General features: G+C 38.4%; 1 protein-coding gene across 1 annotated transcript in view; it reads left to right on the forward strand.

The window, feature by feature from the left end:
* Positions 1 to 19,557, forward strand: part of NEB (nebulin) — a gene marked incomplete at both ends in the record, with an annotated part of 130,749 nt that extends 111,192 nt beyond the window's left edge. Inside the window, 23 exons of the mRNA XM_082001335.1 lie at positions 52 to 165; positions 304 to 408; positions 859 to 963; positions 1,569 to 1,673; positions 2,494 to 2,586; positions 4,994 to 5,086; positions 6,529 to 6,621; positions 7,085 to 7,177; positions 8,966 to 9,058; positions 10,300 to 10,392; positions 11,192 to 11,284; positions 11,916 to 12,008; positions 12,598 to 12,690; positions 13,197 to 13,289; positions 14,258 to 14,350; positions 14,629 to 14,721; positions 14,991 to 15,083; positions 15,827 to 15,934; positions 16,277 to 16,460; positions 16,949 to 17,041; positions 18,117 to 18,266; positions 18,567 to 18,676; positions 19,384 to 19,557. Of these exons, the coding sequence (XP_081857461.1) occupies positions 52 to 165; positions 304 to 408; positions 859 to 963; positions 1,569 to 1,673; positions 2,494 to 2,586; positions 4,994 to 5,086; positions 6,529 to 6,621; positions 7,085 to 7,177; positions 8,966 to 9,058; positions 10,300 to 10,392; positions 11,192 to 11,284; positions 11,916 to 12,008; positions 12,598 to 12,690; positions 13,197 to 13,289; positions 14,258 to 14,350; positions 14,629 to 14,721; positions 14,991 to 15,083; positions 15,827 to 15,934; positions 16,277 to 16,460; positions 16,949 to 17,041; positions 18,117 to 18,266; positions 18,567 to 18,676; positions 19,384 to 19,557 (2,457 nt within the window). The remainder of the gene's footprint in view (positions 1 to 51; positions 166 to 303; positions 409 to 858; positions 964 to 1,568; positions 1,674 to 2,493; positions 2,587 to 4,993; positions 5,087 to 6,528; positions 6,622 to 7,084; positions 7,178 to 8,965; positions 9,059 to 10,299; positions 10,393 to 11,191; positions 11,285 to 11,915; positions 12,009 to 12,597; positions 12,691 to 13,196; positions 13,290 to 14,257; positions 14,351 to 14,628; positions 14,722 to 14,990; positions 15,084 to 15,826; positions 15,935 to 16,276; positions 16,461 to 16,948; positions 17,042 to 18,116; positions 18,267 to 18,566; positions 18,677 to 19,383) is intronic.
* Between the last annotated feature and the right edge of the window lie 1,594 nt (positions 19,558 to 21,151).

Raw genomic sequence — 21,151 nt, forward strand, 5'->3', positions numbered from 1 at the left:
AGGTACTGCACTCACATTGACAAAGTATCTATTTGCTGTCTTCATATACAGAAAGAGTACAAAAAAGCCTTGGAATTAGAAATCAGAGGAAAAGGTCTGACAGAACTGGCTTTGGAGACACCAGATTTTGTGAGAGCAAAGAATGCCACTGACATTGCCAGCCAGGTCTGTGTGAATATCTTGTATATCACATCTGAAGTTTTCTTTAAAGGAAAATTTATTAACAGTTTTTTCTGATTAAACTAAATGAAAATTGTTGTCAAGATACGATTAAGATGCCTAAATGTGAGCTTTCCCCAACAGATCAAATACAAACAATTGGCAGAAATGGAGAAAGCCAACTACACCAGTGTTGTCGACACTCCAGAGATTATTCATGCCCAACAGGTCAAGAACCTTTCGAGCCAGGTATCTTGAGTGAAGCAATTTAATCATTGTTCATGTGGGAACCTCGAGTGGATACTCATTTGTAGCACCTAACTAACTACCTGTCACAACATTCAGGGGATGGATACATCAGAAAAACAAATTTTTCTGGAGCTGTGATGTGGCATCTCTTACTCGGAAATTCCATTTCAATATTGAAATTAATTTATTTTAATGCTGTATAAAATGAAACAATAAATTCTATTGCTTTTGCAATACCAAAGCTAATTTTGTTTTAAGTAGATTTAACTTACTTTTCCTACTCCTTAATAACCTAATGTTTAAAATAAATATTACATAGAGGCATAATCTGAATTTATATCAGACACAGAAGTACTCACATTTCCATGAAGATGGGCATTATGCAACAGTAAGTAAGATTGTTTATTAATGCTTTCATATTAATGGAATATATTTTGTATTTTCCATCAGAAAAAGTATAAGGAAGATGCAGAAAGGACCATGCCGTACTATGTGCCTGTAGCAGACACACCAGAACTGCAGAGAGTCCGTGAGAATCAAAAGAACTTTAGCACAGTATGTATATAAATAATAAACATTGTTAGTGTTAAATAATAAAAAATGTTCATCTTTTTTCATGTAATAAGGTCCCGATATCACACGCTAATCCCAAGTAGGCCGCCTATATATTCTCAGGGATCTTCAGCTAGAGGGTCTGCTATGTATGCAGCAGCCCACTTCTGCATTACACAGGGAACCAAAATGATTCTGTAATTTTCTAGAAAAAAACTTTCTGCTGCAGTGCTTTGACAAGTCCTTTGCAAGTAATAGGCAATTATACTTACAGAAATTGTCTGTTGTTGTCAGTGGGACTACCTGCAAGACTGTATGGTCATCTGACTTGAAATCTTTAACTTTTATTGTTGAAACTTAATTGCTTTAGATACAACCTGGCACTTTTCAAGTTTTTTCAATGAATCTAGTATAAGGATCTCCTATTGCTAATTTAAATGAGAATACTTGTAACCGTGGTCCATCTTTATATCACTAATGATGGCGTTAAAATGACCTCCTTATAAAGTGTACTTGAAAATATTTTCTCATTTTCAAAGAAAACTCTGTGAGTAAATTTTGATACCATAGGGTCAACATCTGATATTTTACTTCAACTTTTTCAACAGCTTCAGTATCAGTGGGACCTACAGAACAGTAAAGGAAAAGTTACAGTTGTACAAGACACACCAGAAATGCTGCGTGTGAAAGAAAACCAGAAGAATTTCAGCTCGGTACAGTTATTTTCTGTTTTCAGTTTTCATTCAAAAAAATACAGTTTCATAGATTTAATAAAATAACTATTTTTGGCTCTTATCTTACAGGTATTTATGTTCTTGATCTGCTTAAATGTGTATAAGAACTTTTTGAAACAAAACTAATTTTATTCTAAGTAGATTTAGCTGGGTTTTGCTACCCCTTTTTATCTGCTGTTTTTGTGGAGTGCCCTGATTGCGCTCTTTCACATATACATAGCTGTGATATGGTTAATCAATCCAGTACTTAAATTGGTATTACTAGTAATCCACCTTTCTTTTGTCCTGTTACCATGTAAGTAGAGTATTCTTGTTGCATTGCAACTGTCTTCTTTCGGTGTAAAGTGAACTGCCTGCCTGACTTGTTTCACATTTCATGTGTTACCGTGAAGTGCCTGAAGTCTGCTGTATCGTTTGGCCACTAGCACCATTAGCTTAGTAAGTAACTAAGTGGAAGACATTTGTGTAAAACATAATAAAACAAATTAGAATGAAAGGAACAAATTAGAACAAATACTAGTCTTCAATCCTAAAATTAGCCTACAAATGTTTTGGTATTCGACTTAAAATGCATTACTACAAATATGAATGATCAGTCCCTTTTTTGCACAAATGGCACTCCTAGTAGGACAGACTGCAGATAGGCAGTAAGACAGTGACTTGGAGAGAATCCTCTGCCTTGCCTTTCAGCCTGCACTGCTGGGTGCAAAGCACTTTCACGAGTCTGTATTCACTCGCTAGAAGAAATAATGTTGTGTTTTGTATGCTTAACTTTGTTGTCTTCATTCTAAATATTAAGATTTTATATAAAGAAGATATTGGAACTGGAACTACTATCGAAAAGACACCAGAGATGCAGAGAGTTAAACGAACACAGGATGCAATCAGCTCGGTACGAAAGAATAGATATTTAGTACTTTACCAATGCTAATTCAACTTGAAATAATACATTTTTCCCCCTCTTATTTCTTCAAATATTGCTAACAGTGGTTTGGCGATAATCCATCCACTAGAAGTCTTTGCTTACTCTTATTACTTAAACAGTAATCTTTGTAATGATTCAATTTATTGCTTACGGTCAATTTCTAAATCTTGAAAGCTCTTGCCATCATTTTAATCTCATCCCAAACACAGTTTATTTAGCACAGAGTCAAGGAATCATTTAGATTGGAAAGGACCTCTTGAGATCACGTACTCCAACCACATTGCTCAAGCAGAATCAGGTAGAGCAGGTTGCCTAGGACCACATCCAGTCAAGTTTTGAAGGTCTTGAATGTTGAAGACTCCACAACCCCTCTGGGCAATGTTTTCCAGTGTCTGACCATCCTCACAGTAAAAAAGTGTTTTCTAGTGTTCAGATTGAATTTTCTGGTTTTTAATTTGTCCCCATTACCTCTTGTCCTGTCAGTGAGCACTACTGAGAAGAGGGGCTCCCTCTTCTTTGTTCCTTCTCACTGGGTATTTACACGTATTGATAAGTTCCCCCTGAGCCTACTCTTCTCCAGGCTGAAGAGTCCCAGCTCTCTAAGCCTCTTCTCATATCAAAGATGCTCCTGTCTCTTACTCATCTTTGTGGCCCTGCACTGGGCTTGCTCCAGTAAGTCTGTATCTTTCTTGTACTGCTGAGTCCAGAACTGGACATGTGGCCTCACCATTGCTGAGTAGAGGGGAAGGATCACCTCCCTTGACCTGCTGGCAGTGCTCTTAATGCAGCTGTCGGTGGACACTGTTGGCCTTTGCCATGAGGGTGCATTGCTGGCTCATGGTCAGCTTGTTGGCCACCAGGTCCCCAAGGTCCCTCTCTGCAAAGCTGCTTCCCAGACAGGTAACCCCCAGCATGTACCGCAGTTATACCGAGGTTATTCCTCCCCAGTTGCAGGACTTTGCTTTTCCCCCTGTTGACCTTCCTGAGATACCTCTCAGCCCATTTCTCCAGCCTGTCCAAGTCCCTCTGGGTGGCAGCACAACCCTTGGGTGTATCAGCCAATCCTCCCAGTTTTGTGTCATCTGCGAACTTGCTGAGGGTGCGCTCTGTCCCAGCATCCAGGTCACTAATGAGGCTGTTAAAGAGCACGGGTCCCAGAACTGGCCCCTGCGGTACACCACTGCTGACTTGCCTCCACCCGGCCCTTGTGCCACCGATCAAAATGCTCTGGGCCCCACCGCTCGGCTGTTCACCGTGTACTTACCTAACCCACGCTTTATTAACTTGTCTGTGAAGATGCCAGGGCAAACAGTGTCAAAAGACTTATAAAGCATGTCTTGTAAAGCTTTTATAATTATATTAAAAATTGTAACACTCTAAGCTTGGAATAATTGTTTGTATTACTTTTCTTTTGAAATCTGTAAATATTTTCATGCTTTTTTGAATGCTGACATCATTTTACTATAAAAGTTACTAACATTTCAGCTGTTTGTTTTATGCATAGTATGTTAGATATATTCTTGTGAATGCTATTCTTTTTTTTTTTGTTACGCTAAAGTAGAAATGCAAATAGCACTGTAATTGTTAAAATCTTGTATCATGACTCCCACCTTTGTTGAATATGATAGATTCTTACAAATTCAAAATTCTTCTTTCATTGGTAGAAAGAGCAAATGATATCAGGTTCAAAAGTATTTACACCTGTTTTTAGAAAACCCTTTTAGTGACGTGCCATTCACAGTGACAGCACATCAACAGTGAAAGTTACCTTCTAACAGATTGCTTGTGAAGATGATGGGAATACTTTAACAGCAGCTCTCTGCTCATGCTGAAACCAATGAGATCTTTTACATTTTCAGTCACCACGAGATCAGGATAATGCTCTTTATGCATCCATGTATGCATCTAGGTGCCTATTTCAATGCCACTAGGCAAAATTTTTCAGAAATTATTTTAAATTTTTAATATAACAATTTTTTGGAACTCAGTGTAAGAAAACTCAACATGGTTCAGTTGTTATAAATCGGGGAATTTCTTCTTTCTGAAATGAAGCTCCTGGGAGAGGTTAGATACCCACATTTTAAGCTTCAGTTGAAAAATTCTGGCTCAAACAAGACTCTGCTTTTTTACCCTAAACAGAGTTATTGTTGAAGTGCTCTGTAGAAGTGTGGAAGAGTTACCTATTAGATAACTCTAATAGAAGGTTCCTTGATGATTTCCTTCTATCAGAATACATTTAGTACCTGAGATCTGAATGTTTGTGAAGTGTAAAGGACCTGTGTTTCTTTATTCGTGTAACTTGTTACACATACATGCGTCAGCTGTGCTTTAATGTAAATCCTTTTACTTTCTCCTAATGTCTGCACCTTTGTAGATTAAGTACAAGGAGAGTATTGGAAAAGGAACTCCAATTCCTGATCTTCCAGAAGTGAAGCGTGTCAAGGAGACGCAGAAGCACATCAGTTCGGTAATGGCCCATATGTTCTGTTTACCTATACACTCACACAGAGCACAAGCTCCAGGCTTTGGTAGTGTTTGTGGGTATTTTTTGTCGAAAAGAGAATAGATCTCTTAAATCCCTATAACCAGCAGCAGGAAGTTTAAATACCTGAATTTTGCAGTAATCATTACAATCAGCAACTTCCCTGCATTACTTCTATGACCTTTTCTAAACACAGAACTAGAAACAAAAAATACCCAGATGATGTCTTACAATTAGTCTAAAAAAGATGAATCAGCTAGGTGGAACTTTGTGGAAAAATATAATTGGAACATTTTTTGTAGTCACAAAACCTAGTGACAATTATAAGTGGAAACAGTACCTGGCTCCTTCCATATCAAGTGTAGATTTTAATAAGCACATGATCTCCTGATTTTGAGCCCTGCTGCTTTACTTTGATCTCTGCATGCAGAATTGAGGCAGGATATGGTCTTTGCTTATTGGTACCTCAGATGTTTGCTATATAATGCTGAGGGGTAGTGACACCCATATAATGAGTATCTTAGATTTTTCATTCCTCATTTTATCTAAGTACTGTTTCCCTTTTGAGCTGTTCATGATACTAACGTGTTTTACAGCTCACTTTTGCCCAATTGAGTTGTTTTATCAAATGGTTCTTCATTTTTTCTAACCTTTTACATAATCTGTTTTCCCTTGCTGTGATTGCTTTATTTTTGTATTTTTTTCATTGTTTCAATGACATCAAGCAGTGAATTTTTTTTTGCTGTCTTCTTTTGTTGCAAGTATTTTACTAGTAGCAAAAAGAACAGTGAATGCATTTGTAATGTATTTCTACATGGTTAGGTTTTAAACCAACCCAGGCATCTCCTATGCAACTCCTTCCATGAAAAATGCAGGGTTTTTATAACAAACAATTAGAGATTAAGTTAAACCTAATAATATAAGAGCTAAAACTCAATTGTTTTTCCTACTAGAGATCTAAAGCAAAGTAAAATAGTGGTGTTACAAACAGTCTCGGAGATCAAAATGAAATAGAGCCCACAACTAAGTATTTTTGTATTAAACACGTCTATAAAAGGTTCAGCTGCTTGTTAATACCATTAAAAAAACCCTCCAGAAATGTTGACTGCCTGAAAAGTAATCCTATTACAAAAGCAAAACATACCTACCTTTCATGCCCGGTCAGCAGAATATTTAAACTTGTGTCCTACTATAACGAAATATTCTGTTGACTTCAATGTGTTCAAGCACCTCAACATAGACATTAAGTACTTTGCTGAGCTGGTGACTGTACTTAAAAAGATGCACACTGAGTAAAATAAATTGTGCACATATGTACTTATAATCCCAGATTATATTTACCTATAAAGCCAGTAAATTATCTAAGTGTACTGTAGTTGTGGAACGAGTATGATCTTCTCACCTTGCTGGGTGCTTGTGTTCTGCAGGTGTTGTACAAAGAGGACCTAGGGACAGGTATCCCAACACCTGTCACTCCAGAAATAGAGAGAGTCAAACGCAATCAAGAACACATTAGCTCGGTATTTAAAAAAAAAAATTATAACAACTTATTTTTGCATAACATCCTAACATATAATCTGTTTTTCTTCAATGGTTTAGAATCTCACCCTGCTCCTGTCTTTTCCCTGGCAATATTTTTAACTCATTTACATGCCACCTTTTTGTGCTTTAACTTTTTTTTGGTGATTTACAACTTTCCATGCATTTCTTTTAAGAACCAAAACTGGAAGTAAGCTGTGACATTAACGTAGTGTTTACCTCCATGTTTTTTTTTATCTTAACCCTTTAGTTTCTAGTATCTGTAATTATGTATTTACAGAGTAATCAACCATCAGCCCCTTCCTTAATATTTGCCTCTAGAACAAGTGTGAGATTAATTAAACAGTGATCCTAACACTAAACATAACTCACAAAATAGTCAGATTTAATGATTTTGCCTGTGTTGAGTGCTTTTTTTTGTGGGAATTTTCTTGTACCTCACAGGTGTTATACAAAGAGGGCTTAGGGACTGGCATCCCAACACCGGTTACTCCAGAGATGGAGAGAGTCAAACGCAATCAAGAGAACATTAGCTCGGTATTGCTAAATTAAACAAAACCTACCATTTCAAATGCAAATCAAATCCCATTAACTCCTCCATATTAAATTTTTCTTTCAGCTCTTTGTTGTACTTTGAACAACCCTTTCTTAATCAAATCACTAAAAGCCTGTCAATAATCCTTGTATTTTGATTTTTCACTCAGTCTAACTTGTCATTACACTGTTCCAGCTGTGAGATTTTAACCTCAGTTACTTAAAGCAGTTAAGCAGTACCTTATTTTTCTTCCCAATGAAACAGTAGTGGGAGTGATGTCGCTCTCCTCCTCAGTAACAAAGTCGATCCTTCTAACAGTCTTCAGACTCCCCACGCCGGTTGCACTGCAAATGAAAAATCAACTCTTAACACTGAAGCAAAGCAATCTAATGCAACTACTGTGTGTCGTCACTTTTCCTGGTTTTGCTGTGTTGGATGCTTTCTTCTATCCTACAGGTCTTTGTAAGAAAACCTGGGTGGCATCCCCATATCCCTGCAATACACAAAAATGAAGAAAATTGCATATATAAGGAAAAATTAGCGTAGTAATGCATTTCTATCCAGATTGTTTCTACTCGGAACACATTTCAGTCAAATGACTATTATGTCAGAGTTTTGTTCTATATTTCTTTTTTAATTAGAGCAGCTTAGGACTAATTTTGACTCACTCTGACCCAATTGAGACATGACTGATAGGAAATTCAGTCCTGACTTGAGATTAATAGGACAGTTCAGAGAAGCCACTGCTGTTAAATGTTTTGCTACATGTAATTGTCTCTGAGGTCATCACGGCTCTCTTTTAAGCTGCTAAGCCTGTTCAGAAATCTTAGAGGCAAAGGTGCTCTTTCAAGGTCTTTTGTTTGAGTAAGGAGACTCCTTTGGGGAAAAAGACATAAATGTAAAGAGTTTTCAGGTAACTTGGCTCAAGCTATGCTTTCGCAAAAACCACTCCTGCAGTTCTTGCTGGCGTTATTTATATGCGCCCAGGTGAGACGACAACAAACCTTGTAGTAATATTAGCGGATGATTTTCATTGATCTTTTTTTTGCTAGCCTTTCAACAAGGCTGACAAATATCTGTTTTTCATGCTTTGAAGTTTCACTATATTAAATTACTTGTCTTCTCTCTCTCCTCCCTGTCCTCCTCTTCCTTTCCTTTCCTTTCTTTTTTTTTTTTTTTTTTAATACTTCCTGGTTGCCACACAGGTGTTGTACAAAGAGGGCCTGGGGATTGGAACCCCAGTGCCTGTAACTCCTGAGATGGAGAGGGTCAAGCGCAATCAAGAAAACTTTAGCTCGGTATTTTTTTTTGTCATTTAAGAAAAAAAATTCCCTATAACTATTTAACACTTGTAAATTTTCTACTTTCTCTAATTAACTTATAAACATAGAAACATCCCTTTTCTGCTATTAAAATTTTTAGTTATTGTTAGTTGTATTTTATGTACTTATTTTTTTAAAAGATTTTTTAATGATCATAACACTTGATGCTTCACTAAAGCTTTTTCTTTGTGAAGCTTAAGGTATTTTGCATTTTTAAAAAACACTGGTTTTTTATTTGCTTAATTCCATTCCTCTAATGCTTTATTACTAAGAATTAGGTTACGGTATTTCTAGCTGTCAGAAGACTTCCTCTGAATTTATCACACTTGTTAACTGTTTTATACTTCCTAATTTTTCCTGCTTTCCAGCAGATTTAGTAGGCATAAAAATTATATGTGTTACCTCCATCATATGCAGTAATTTTTTTTTTGTTCTTAACTTTTTTTGAACTCCCATGTTACCATATAGGTGTTGTACAAAGAGGATCTGGGGACAGGAACCCCAACACCTGTCACTCCTGAGATTGAGAGAGTCAAACGCAATCAAGAAAACTTTAGCTCGGTATTTTTTGTAATTTGAAAAGCAGCAATTTCCCTTTTAATCTCTTATAAAATAGTTTTAACACCAAAAAAATACTCTTGTATTTCCCTGTAATCAATTTACACAAAAAAGAATATCCTGTTCCCCATGCTTTGACATTGTTTCCTCTATAATTATTACTTACTTTGTTTTGACGAGATCATCACACTAATGATAACTTTTAGATTCTGTGTTCCCAGCTTTCTTTTGACTCTGAACATATTTTTTTTCTTCTTTAATATCAGCTTTTCCTTTTATTAATCACATCAATCCTTGGTTGTTGGATATCTTTCTGGTTTTGCCACATATAAAAACTAAACTGTTTATTGCTTGGTACAAATCCGTGGCTATGACCTCAGAATAACTGTGCTCCGATACATGCCGGTGTAACCTGCTGTGGTGTTTATGGAATGGGTAAATGAAACAGAATTGATTTCTTTATGCCTTTTGCATTGCATTTGATGCCTTCTTCCTTTAGGAAGTCTTTAGCATTGCTGCACAGAGACAGTGGCCCAAATCTCCAGCTGGTGTAAACTGCTCTAGAGAACGTTGATAGCACAGGTTTGCAGGGTGAAAGAGCTCGTAGCATCAGGATGTTTCTCGGGGTGAGGAAAGTGTCACGTAAGATAGGAGAGCGCTAGTAATTATAATGTCTCAGGTATCATTTTCACACATATGCCTTTATTGATCCTGTCACTGTGTCCTTCCTGTCATAAGCAAGCTGGAGTCTTTGCTGGAGGTGGTGGACAGTAAGTAGTGCTTCACTCGGGGCAGGGATGACTCTTCGTTGAGGCGCGTGGACACAGCAAAACTTCCAGGGAGGTGCGTTAGGACCTGGTCCTCCGACGACTCAAGCACAGCCAGGAAACCGTTTGCCTCACTGCTGTGGAAAGACAATAATATACTTCGCTATGATTTATATAAGACTTTAATCTTCTAAATACTCACCGGTTTTAAATGCCCACCTTGAGAAGCACTTAACCCAGTCAGGAAGGTATTCTCGCGTTCTGGTAGAAGTCATACCGGTGTCTTAGTGGTTAAGTCTATCTTCAGAGTTTTAAACTAGGTTTTTATTTTTATGGATTTTTTGTTTTAATCCCTATGTTTACTCGGGGCATCTCAGAAAAACATCTCTCGTGTTCTGCGTGTTAACAGTGACAGAGTGTTACTGTTGTTTGCTTGATCCTTTTTTCTTTTTTTAATATAGCCATGTTACCCCGCAGGTGTTGTACAAAGAGGATCTGGGGACAGGAACCCCAACACCTGTCACTCCTGAGATTGAGAGAGTCAAACGCAATCAAGAAAACTTTAGCTCGGTATTTTTTGTAATTTGAAAAGCAGCAATTTCCCTTTTAATCTCTTATAAAATAGTTTTAACACCAAAAAAATACTCTTGTATTTCCCTGTAATCAATTTACACAAAAAAGAATATCCTGGTCCCTTTGAGATTTTTTTTCTTCCATAACTGTTCCTTACAACATTCTTGTTTCTCTGTTTTGAGTTCATCATCTTAATAATAATAACTTTTAATTACACCTTTCTTTTGACTCTGATTATCTTTTAATTTTTTTTTGTTTTTAAAAAAGACCCCATTTTTCCTTTTCTTAATCACAACAATCCTTAGGGGTTTTTTTGTGGGGTTTTTTCCTGATTTTACTTACTTTACATATAAGAACTAAACCATTCACCACCTGATATATATCTGTGGCTATGACCCCAGTATAGCAGCGCTCTAATATATGCCTGTGTAACCTGCTGTGATGGTTATGGCATGGGTAAATGAAAGAGAGTTGATTTCTGTGTTGCTTTTGTGTTGTATTTGATACTTTCTGCCTTCAGGAAGTCTTTAACGGCCTACTGTTGCACAGGCAGTTTTTCTGTATAGCTCCGGAGGAGCAAATAGAGAAGGTATTCTAGCTTTCTGCCAAAAGGCATTGCAGAGTGTTAGTGTTCAGCTGTATAGTTCTGAGGAGCATTTTAATTCTTCTCTTTTATTCCAAGCTTTGGCTCGGAGCGACTTTGAAAACATTCAGTCTGTTTTCTCAGCAAGCTGCGTGTTACTGTTGTTTGCTTGTCCCTTTTTTCTTTTTTTAATATAGCCGTGTTACCCCGCAGGTGTTGTACAAAGAGGATCTGGGGACAGGAACCCCAATACCTGTCACTCCTGAGGTTGAGAGAGTCAAACGCAATCAAGAACACATTAGCTCGGTATTTTGTGGAGCAAAAGAAATATTCCCTTTAACTCCACTTAAACGGAACTTTTTAATCTTTATTAAAAATAAACAATTGCACTTCTTACTTCCATTTAATCAACTTACTTATAAAAACATCCTTTCTTCTTCACTGTATTATATTTTCCAATGTTACTGACCTACCACTTCTTCATACATGTAATTATTTACAGAATCCTAAATATTTTTAACCATTTTGCTCCCTGCTCCAACTTCCCTTTTCTTTTATGTGTGCTTTTGGTTGGTTGTTGGGTTTTTTTTTTTAAATTCCTATCTGTTTCCTGTTTTAATGCTGCTATCGTAGAAGAGGGAGGGTTACAGCAGGCTTCGGTGGTAGTCTAAAAGCTCCCCTCCACCATGAAAATGTATTTATTTGACGTTAAGAGGCTTCCATGTTGAATTCATTGCACCTGCTGAGATAAAACCATCGACCTCTGTGCCTTCAGACCCTCGTGGGTGCAATCCCTGTCTTCACTGCATCCAGGGGTAGCTTTTAGGGCACGTTAGAACAGATTGACATGCAGCAGACTCGAATATTTGACTTCATGTTGGGTTAATTATTACTGAGTTGTGATTGTATTTTTTGGATGCTTCTTGTTACTACACAGGTGTTGTACAAAGAGAGCGTGGGGACTGGGACCCCCACTCCTATCACTCCAGAGATGGAGAGGGTCAAACGCAATCAAGAAATCTGTAGCTCGGTACTTTGCTAAGAAAAAAGTTCCCTTTAACGCTGTTTAAATGAACACTTTAACAGTTTTAATAAGCAGACGTTGTAACACTTGTTCCAAAATAATGCCGACCCTAGCTCTAAAGCAGCTTCCATAAGTGATTACTTCTTACTCGTGTCTTTCTTACTGTGGTTTACAGTGGTGACTTTAACTTTGTTACAGTTTTTACAGGGGTTTTTTTGAGTGATTCTAATGCTCTACTCTAATCCTAAAAACATTTAACAAGCTCCATTCATTTTCTCTGCAACGCTGACTTCTTTTTTGAAATTATAATTTAGATATTCATAACATCCTCGGCTCCTCAATATGGTCATTTTGTGGTCTCATTTTTGTAGTACTTGCACTATTTATTACAAGTGTCCCTGTAGTTAAAAAGCCAGTATGCCAAACCCTGCTTCTCTAGTAAAATATTGCGAAGTACTTTCTTTAAAAATATATGTATAAAACCTAGTCCCTGAGAAAATAAGTAGAAGAAAAAATGCCTTGGGCTTCAAGTTTGTCTATGGATAGGTTTTTAACTTACTGTTGCTTTCTTTGGCTCCTTTCTTATGTCTCATAGGTGTTGTATAAAGAAAACATAGGGAAAGCAACCCCAACACCTGTGACTCCTGAGATGGAAAGAGTCAAACGCAATCAAGAAATCATTAGCTCGGTACTTTTAATAGGAAACCAGCTGCTAAAGATCTGAATGAAGTGTCTCACATGACTGTAGTGGATGTAGTAATGTGTGCTTTCTAACTATAAAATGACCCTACTGCGTGGCATAAACCTCCTACCTCTCTGCTTACAAACAAATTGTAGTATCTTCTATTTAACACTGTCTGAAGCAGGATTTTACTAGAACTAGGTTTTACTTTTTTTGATTGATAGATGTTGTTTCTTTGCACTTTTTTAACCCTTTCTGACTACCCCTGTGCTTTCACGCGGAGTTGATTCCATACAGGGCCTGTTTCTGCATCCTAGTAGATTAATGGCAAAGCTCCCATTGCTTCTTTCGGGAACAGCGGCGTGCCCCAAATCTAACCCTTTCCAAGTGTAATAATTCAAAAGCTTTATAGTACGTTGTTTTGGGTTCTGTGGTTTTGTTCTTTGTTGTTGTTGGGGCTTTGTTGGTGGTGCCTTTTTAATGACATTTGGATACTCCCTTGTATCCTGTAGGTTTTGTACAAAGAAAATGTGGGGAAAGTGACCCCAACACCAATCACTCCAGAGATGGAGAGAGTCAAACGCAATCAAGAAATCATTAGCTCGGTACCTTAAAAATAGATTATTTTTTTTTCCTTTGTGCTTATAATTTAATAAAGTAACATTCTAACTCCCTACTGAAAGTTGATTTTTAATTTTTAAAAAAGACATATTTGTTGCTGCAAATTAATCACTCCTCTAAAATAAAATTACTGTAGTGTTAACAGTTTGATCCAGAACTTTAGGCCTGTTCTACAACTCATTTTTTATACCTGTGGGCTCTATCCAGACACTATTAAGAGTTTAGCAACCTTTGGTGAAGATACTCTGCTTTCTCCCTACGCTTAGTGTTTAAGCTTTCATTGGCTTTTTCAGGGGCATTTGACTTTAGCAAAAAACAAACAAGAAACCCCACCACCCCGCCCCAAAAAATCCCACCTCTCTGACCCACGCGAGATTGTGTTGCTGTGACAGGTGACTTAGGATGCCTTAAACAGGACTGCACACAAGGAACAAGACTGCTCCCGTTCTGGCTGGCGTATCAGCGATAGCGTTGAGGTGGCCTCATGGCCTGGGGAGATGTGTAGGTGTAATGGTCCAGTGGTACCAGACACCCTTCCTCGACACCCTTCTTCATTTGGCTGCCCAATATCAGCGTGGCAACAAAACTCCTTCCTCCCTCACAAAAAAAGGCCACAAATTGCTTCAAATACAGGTAAAAGAGCAGATAAAACATTTCTTAAGTAGTTCTCTAGGGCCACAGGCAGCTTCCCTGAGCCTATGGAGCCATTGTCATAGCTGTAGCTGGATAGAGCCCTTCTTTGTTAACCAAAAAAAAATAACAAGCTTTTCTTTTACAGTCTATTTTTCTTACCCTTCCTTACAGCAGTAGATGTTTGGCTTTTGTGCAGTGCTGCCTATCGTAATCGGTCATGACTTCTTTGAAATTTGATAACTAAGTAATAGTTTGTGTTCAAATCCTTTTCATTTTGAGAGGGTTTTAAGATACCGGATACATCTTCTGTATCCCACAGGTGTTGTACAAAGAAAACTTGGGGCGAGCAACCCCCACACCTATCACTCCAGAGATGGAGAGAGTCAAACGCAATCAAGAACACATTAGCTCGGTATTGTCTGGCAGAAGTGAAGGGGATATGATAGAGCACTTTTTTTAACAACTTAAGTCTGCCTGGTTTTATTTAACCCTCTAATTTTTTTCCCTGAAACTTAAAGTCATCTCTTAAATTTATAGTACTTAAAAGATTTTTTTGTCAATTAACTTCTTAATACTATTTTTCCTCTCACCTTTCTTTCTTTCATAATGGATGGTGTTTACTCTAAAACAAGTAACATTACAGTTTTTAATTTGTACATTTGTGACTCTGAGTTACTTTGTGATCTGTAGGTTGTATACAAAGAAGGCTTAGGGAAGGCAACCCCCACACCGGTCACTCCTGAGATGGAGAGAGTCAAACGCAATCAAGAACACATTAGCTCGGTACTGAAAGACGACAGACAACCACCTTATATTAAAAATAACCATTCTGAACAAAAACTCCACTTCTAATTTAGCCTTATTTCCTCCATTTTCCTTATTTTTCCCTTTGATTTCTACCTTTTGCTCTAGCAAATAACTTCTTAGATGCTTTATTTCCCAAGATCTTTTCTACCCCTGCAGTGATGAGTATGCTTAAACAATAACACCATTTACAGACGAGCTATGAATTATTCCAGTCTGATTTGTGGATACCTTTGTGTATACTATAGGTTTTGTACAAGGAACATCTCGCAAAAGGAACTCCAACACCATTGACTCCAGAGATGGAGAGAGCTAAACGCAATCAAGAAAACATCAGCTCGGTATGTTCTAGTCAGCAAATAAATGAAAATACATTAAAATGAAATTACATTAAAAAGTAACATTTCAATCCCTAAAATCCTTACTCAAATTAGCAGTGCAGATGTTAACATAACTACCTAGCTACGTAGGTTGGAAGTATGACGTGACCATACTAAAATCAAATCTTTTGATACTTGCTTTTTACTTCCTGCTGCAATTGAGTATTTCTTTCTGGGTGATTAACTGGGTGATAAACTGCTTTAGTTTGGGGTTTTTTTTAAAACAACAGTTGAATTTCAAACAGCCTATGTTGCCTTCAAGTCTCTTGCAAATATCTTCTGTTTTTACTGGTCTTATATGCACGAGATATAAAATGATTGTTCTTCAGTAACAGTATATTTTATGTTAGATTTCTGTCATTCTGTATAAAAACATAACAAATCTGGAAATGGCCTTCTTTAGGCCCTTCTTTGCTAACCTGTTACACTTCAGGTAAATCCTGACATACCCCATCCTGTAAAGGTTTATGTACATAACAGATGTCATGGATTAATAACAACATCTGCAAACAAATGTTTACAGCAGCATGATGTAACAGTTATCACTCAAGAAAGAGCAAAAATCACTCAAAAAGAGCAAAACCAGCTGCTGCTGCTTTTTTTTTTATTCCCCTTCTTTGCCAGGTTGCTTCAGTACAGCTCATTCCTCATGATGCAGCAGTAGTCCTGTGCCCTGTGATCACTTCCTTTTTCTCATCTGGCAGGTCCTTTATTCAGATAGTTTCCGAAAACAAGTACAAGGCAAAGCTGCTTACGTACTGGATACCCCTGAAATGCGACGTGTACGAGAGACCCAGAAACATATCTCCACAGTAAGAGCATTTATAGATACATTTTTAACTTGGCAGGTCAAGTTAAATATAAAATAAATAAAACCAAAACCTTGTTCTGAGGCATTCCGGGGTTGGCAGCTCAAAGAATTGTACATGTAGCAAGTTTGGTTTACCCAAATTCTTAAATGCTAAAGGCTTTTGAGAAAGCTGTGACTCTGCAGGAAAGGCATGTTTGGGATTAGGCGCTCTCACTGTTCCTTGGATTGGAGAAAGCAAAAGCACAGAACAGCAGTGCACCTACTAGAAATTCGCCTGAGGTAAGCAGGAATAAAAATTATTCATCTAAGCTACAGAGAACAGACATTTCATTTTAAATTGCAGGTGAAATACCATGAAGATTTTGAGAAAAGCAAAGGTAGTTTCACACCTGTAGTTACTGACCCCATTACAGAACGCGTGAAAAAGAACATGCAGGACTTCAGTGACATTAGCTATAGGGGCATTCAAAGAAGAGTAGTAGAAATGGAGCGAAAGCGTGTGGATCAGGATCAAGAGACTCTCACAGGTAAGCAGAACCTTGGTTTTATAACAACTTGAGCACTTCACTCACTCACACAAAACACAAGCTGACCTGGATGAGTTGTTTTATTTAAGATCAGCCATATTGTTTCAAATTTATCATTACTTGGAGATTATGTTACTAAAGTCCATTTTGAAAATATTCTCTTATAGCAGCTGTATATCATTCATGGTCTGCCAGCCCTATTCTGCCCAACTTCATAATGTCATGGTAGAGTTACGTTCTTTGCTTTTAACTTCATATATTCGTATATATTTATAACTTCTCTCACCTCAGCTCACTTAATGTAGATTAAATTAAAAAAAAAAAAAGCCTAATCTGTGCTGTAGATTTGGGAAACACAGTTTATGAAATACTGGTTGCCCATTTGTGATACATTTTTACTCCTATTCAGGACAGACATGTGCTGCCCAAGCTCGCTGAAAGTTGCTCAGGCTACAGCTGCTCCTCAGAAAATGCTGTTTCTCTTACAGGTCTTCGTGTGTGGCGCACAAATCCCGGGTCAGTCTTTGACTACGACCCAGCAGAAGACAATATTCAGTCCAGAAGCTTACATATGATCTCCGGTTTGTTCCATAGTCTTGACTGTGCAAAATGGGTTTTATACTTGCACAGAGCCAATCACTAGAACTGACAGCTCGGGGATGCCACAGTGCAGCTTGGCGTTCTATCTATGCAAGAACGCAAGCGTAGTCTTACATGCCAACTTCAGGCACTGTGCTAAGCAGAGCCGAGATTTCAAAAGTTACACAGGGACACAGTTCTTGTGAGAATTAATGGTAACTAGAGAGGAGACTGTCTATGTTGTCTAGATTTATGCTAGCTACATAAATTTAGCTAGATGTTTAATATAGCTATTTCTCAAAAAAATACGTTGTTAATCTTGCCATTATAGACAAGTGATCTAACACAGGCACAAAGAGGATTGTTCATATGAGCCACAGATGGCATGATAGAGTTGCTTACGTGTAACGTGCTTGCTTTTTAAATAACTCTAAATATACTGTTCCTCAGTTACCTTGTTTTTTAAGCTCAAAAAATTACAGGGAAGGAGAAGAGATTGATCCTGTATGGTAGAAAAACAGAGTCTCAGGAATGGCCCAGCTCTCTGTCAGTTGATGAAGGAAAGCATAGGATAATTAGAATAAAAATTTTGGAAGTAGCTAGCACTAAAGGGAAGGAGGTGGGAGAAGGAGAAAAAAAATATTCTGAATATTAACAATAACAGGGGCATAACAACTGTGCCTTTTTGACTAGAACTTCAGAATGGTGTCCATACAATATTTTTTAACAGCATTGACCTCAATACCCTGGAGTAACCATAAAAACAGACTGATTAATTCACATGCTCATTTCCATAAACTTTGTAAAAGAGGGAAACCAGTTCTGCTCAGCACGCATGGGGCCCATCCGTTTTCTACTTAATATAAGCACAACTTTGATGGGTTTGGTAATAATGGTAGAAAGCTTTGGGTGTTTTTAGAGAATATGTACACACACGCATACATATAGGTGTGTGTATATATACAAAGTAACCTATATGTGTGTGTAGACACATATGTATATACATATGTATTTTTATGTGTGCATCTCCTTACAAAGCAAAGACATAAACTGGTTCCCACTGCTTTCTCCTTGCAGTCCAAGCCCAGCGCCGCAGCCGGGAGCACTCCCGCTCTGCCAGCGCCTTGAGCCTCAGTGGTGGCGATGAAAAATCCGAACCCTCGGATGGCGTGGATCAACATTTGTCCTACTATAGCAACGGGGCCTTCTTTACCACAACTACGACAGGTACAAGGAGAATAAAAATGCCATTTATTCACATATGAGGACAAATGGTATCCAGACCACCTGGGAGGGCAGTACTGGTCCTGGGCTCACCTTCAGTAATTCCTCTAGCCAGGAGAAAGCGCAGAAGTACACCTGCAGAACTCTGAGTTATACAGACATAACTAACAGATGTAAAGTTGTATTTCAGTGGGTAAAAGGCAAATTTGACCCACCAAGTGACCCAAGATCTTTATTCAGAGCAACTCTAACCTTACTGCTAATGCTGTAATGAACAACAAAAACGTATTTTCCTTTTTGTAGTGGGCTACAAACACGCTAAAACCATAGAGTTACCGCAACAACGGTCATCATCAGTTGCCACCCAGCAAACAACGGTATCATCGGTTCCTTCTCACCCATCTACTGCTGGTGTAAGTAACACTGATCAGCTGGCTTAAGGCACACAATCCCCACCTGCAGTGGGAGTTAATTTGACTGCCTACCAAAGGTGCAGAGCCCTGGAGGTCTCCAACAGCTGATGGTACATGCTCCATCATGCTTCAAGTGATGTTGATCCAGGATTGAGTCAGCTGGGCTGAAGTTTGGCACAGAACCAGGTGAAGGTGTAAGAGATTCACTGAAGGGGGACAGACCCTCACCTGTTCTTGAAAAGTTTAAATTAACACTTCTTCCTACTCCTGAGATGGAGTCTTAGAGTAGATACATGACAATGGATACAGCATCACCTCCCCACTAGGTCTGCTGGGAGACACCACCTTAAAGTTACAGCTGGAGCTACTTAGAGCTGCTACTGCTCAAATACATTCTGAAAACATTTTGTCTGGCTTCAGCACCACTAAAACACACAGGCTCCAACCTAAGGTACTGTGGTACTTAGTTACGTAAGGTAGTTACAAGAAACATTTTGTGATCTGCAACCAGGAGACTTAAAAGACCAGCTAGATAGTACCATCAGCAGTACTTTTAGAGTACCTAAACAAGTCAAAACATAACTTGCCCTTAGCCTGCTCTTACATTTTGATTCTCACCAACAACTATGGCTGTTGGAGCTGACAGCAGGGATATAATGTCTCTCTCATGTTTTTTTTGCCCCCAACCCCTTTCTTAAAACAAGCAGAAGACTTACCGGGCCATGTATGACTATATGGCAGCTGATGCCGATGAGGTTTCCTTCAAAGATGGCGACACAATTGTAAACGTGCAAGCAATTGATGAAGGTTGGATGTATGGGACTGTCCAGAGAACCGGCAAGACGGGCATGCTGCCAGCCAACTATGTAGAAGCTGTCTAAACCAACACGTCTTTCCATAAAGCCTATCTGCACAGTAGACATGCCAGCGCTTCTCAACTCAAGAGCCTTAGAAAAGGGTTTCTAACACTTTTCCCAAAGTGCCTTATTGTCTTCTGTGTTGATAGCGCCTTTATGAACCATGATGGGGGGAGGGGGGAGTAACTGCAGAGCAAAATACTCCTAAAACATCCTTTCAAAACATTTTTGAAAAGCATCTGTAAACACACAAGTAGGCATTGCTCATAAGAACTGTATTTCTTCCAATGTCCAAAACCAAAATATTTTTTAAACATTGCCTGGACTTTCAAATATTTCAGCACCACAATGTTTATGCTAGAACTGCAATCCAGTTTGGCATTGCTGAAATTCTATGTATGTACTTCAGACTAAGACTGCCAATTACTACTTTATTCATTCTCTCACAAAGAGAGTATTTTTCTGAGCTATTCTAAAATGTTTGAACTTATTCACTTCTTTTCCATATAAGCAACATTTAAGCTTTGTATCTCAAACCAACATTTAGCTAGGGGTGGGCAGAAAAAAACACCCCAAACCAGAAGCCTCTCCTCCTGCTTGCTGAGCTCTTATGTATGTGTTTTTCATGCAACTGTTCGGGGGTCAAAAGCTGTTATTACTTGTAAATTAGTGACTCAATAAAGCTCATCTTTCTGCAGTATGTTTGATTGATTCCTGCTCTTCAGCATGAGTGAATACATCTCACAGCAAACTGTATGGAGAAAGGGAGAGACCCCAGAAGGGGACAGAGGATGGAACAGCCACAACAGCAGTCAAGCTGCAGGGCTGTGAATGAACACCTGCACACAGTGGTTATTTGCTTCATCTGATGAAGCATCTAGTACCAGCCAGTCTCCAAGGAAGGAAATAAGAAATCAGGGCATACAGTGCCCAGGATAGACTAAAGATTAAAAAGTTAACAGTAGGAGGAGTTGCAACATCAACTCTGAGGGCCTTTGTTCAAAGGGAATTCACAGCACCTCACAGTGTACACAACCAGCTTGAAAGGGAAATGTCCTTCCTCAAAGCAGGATGCACACTTGCCAGCACTGAAGGGTGTTAGTTAAACAAAGATGTTAACACCCTTTTGAGACACATTAGGAACACCCCATCTGTACAGGTCACTGTGTACAAGAGTTGAACAAGCCTAAGGAGGCAGACTTGGAATCAAAATAACATTTTCAAGAAAGCAAGAAAACCTACAAAACAACTCATCACTGGCACTGTTCACATGATCCCTCCAAGACACCCCTCTTTATCCAGTTCATTTTCTTCATGAAATGTACAAACAGGGCAAAGAATATTTAAAGTCTTGCTGACAAGACACTACCATGTCCTTGAGGACCTGCTCCTACCTTCAGGCGGCAACAATGACCCACCAAGGTCCCTCCCAACCTCATGAGTCCAAAGTAATGCAGAGGGAGGGCTGAACAGATCTTAAGGGGGAAAAAAACCCAAACCCAAACCACAATGACATTAACAAGTTTGGGAACTCTTTGCTGTTTTATTCACCCATGTGTAAGATCTAAAACCACCTGCAGCAATTCCGTTCGATAAATGTCCACTTTGATAGCTACAG

Source organism: Phaethon aethereus (assembly GCF_964289735.1).
Source record: "Phaethon aethereus genome assembly, chromosome: 6".
Lineage (NCBI taxonomy): Eukaryota > Metazoa > Chordata > Aves > Phaethontiformes > Phaethontidae > Phaethon > Phaethon aethereus.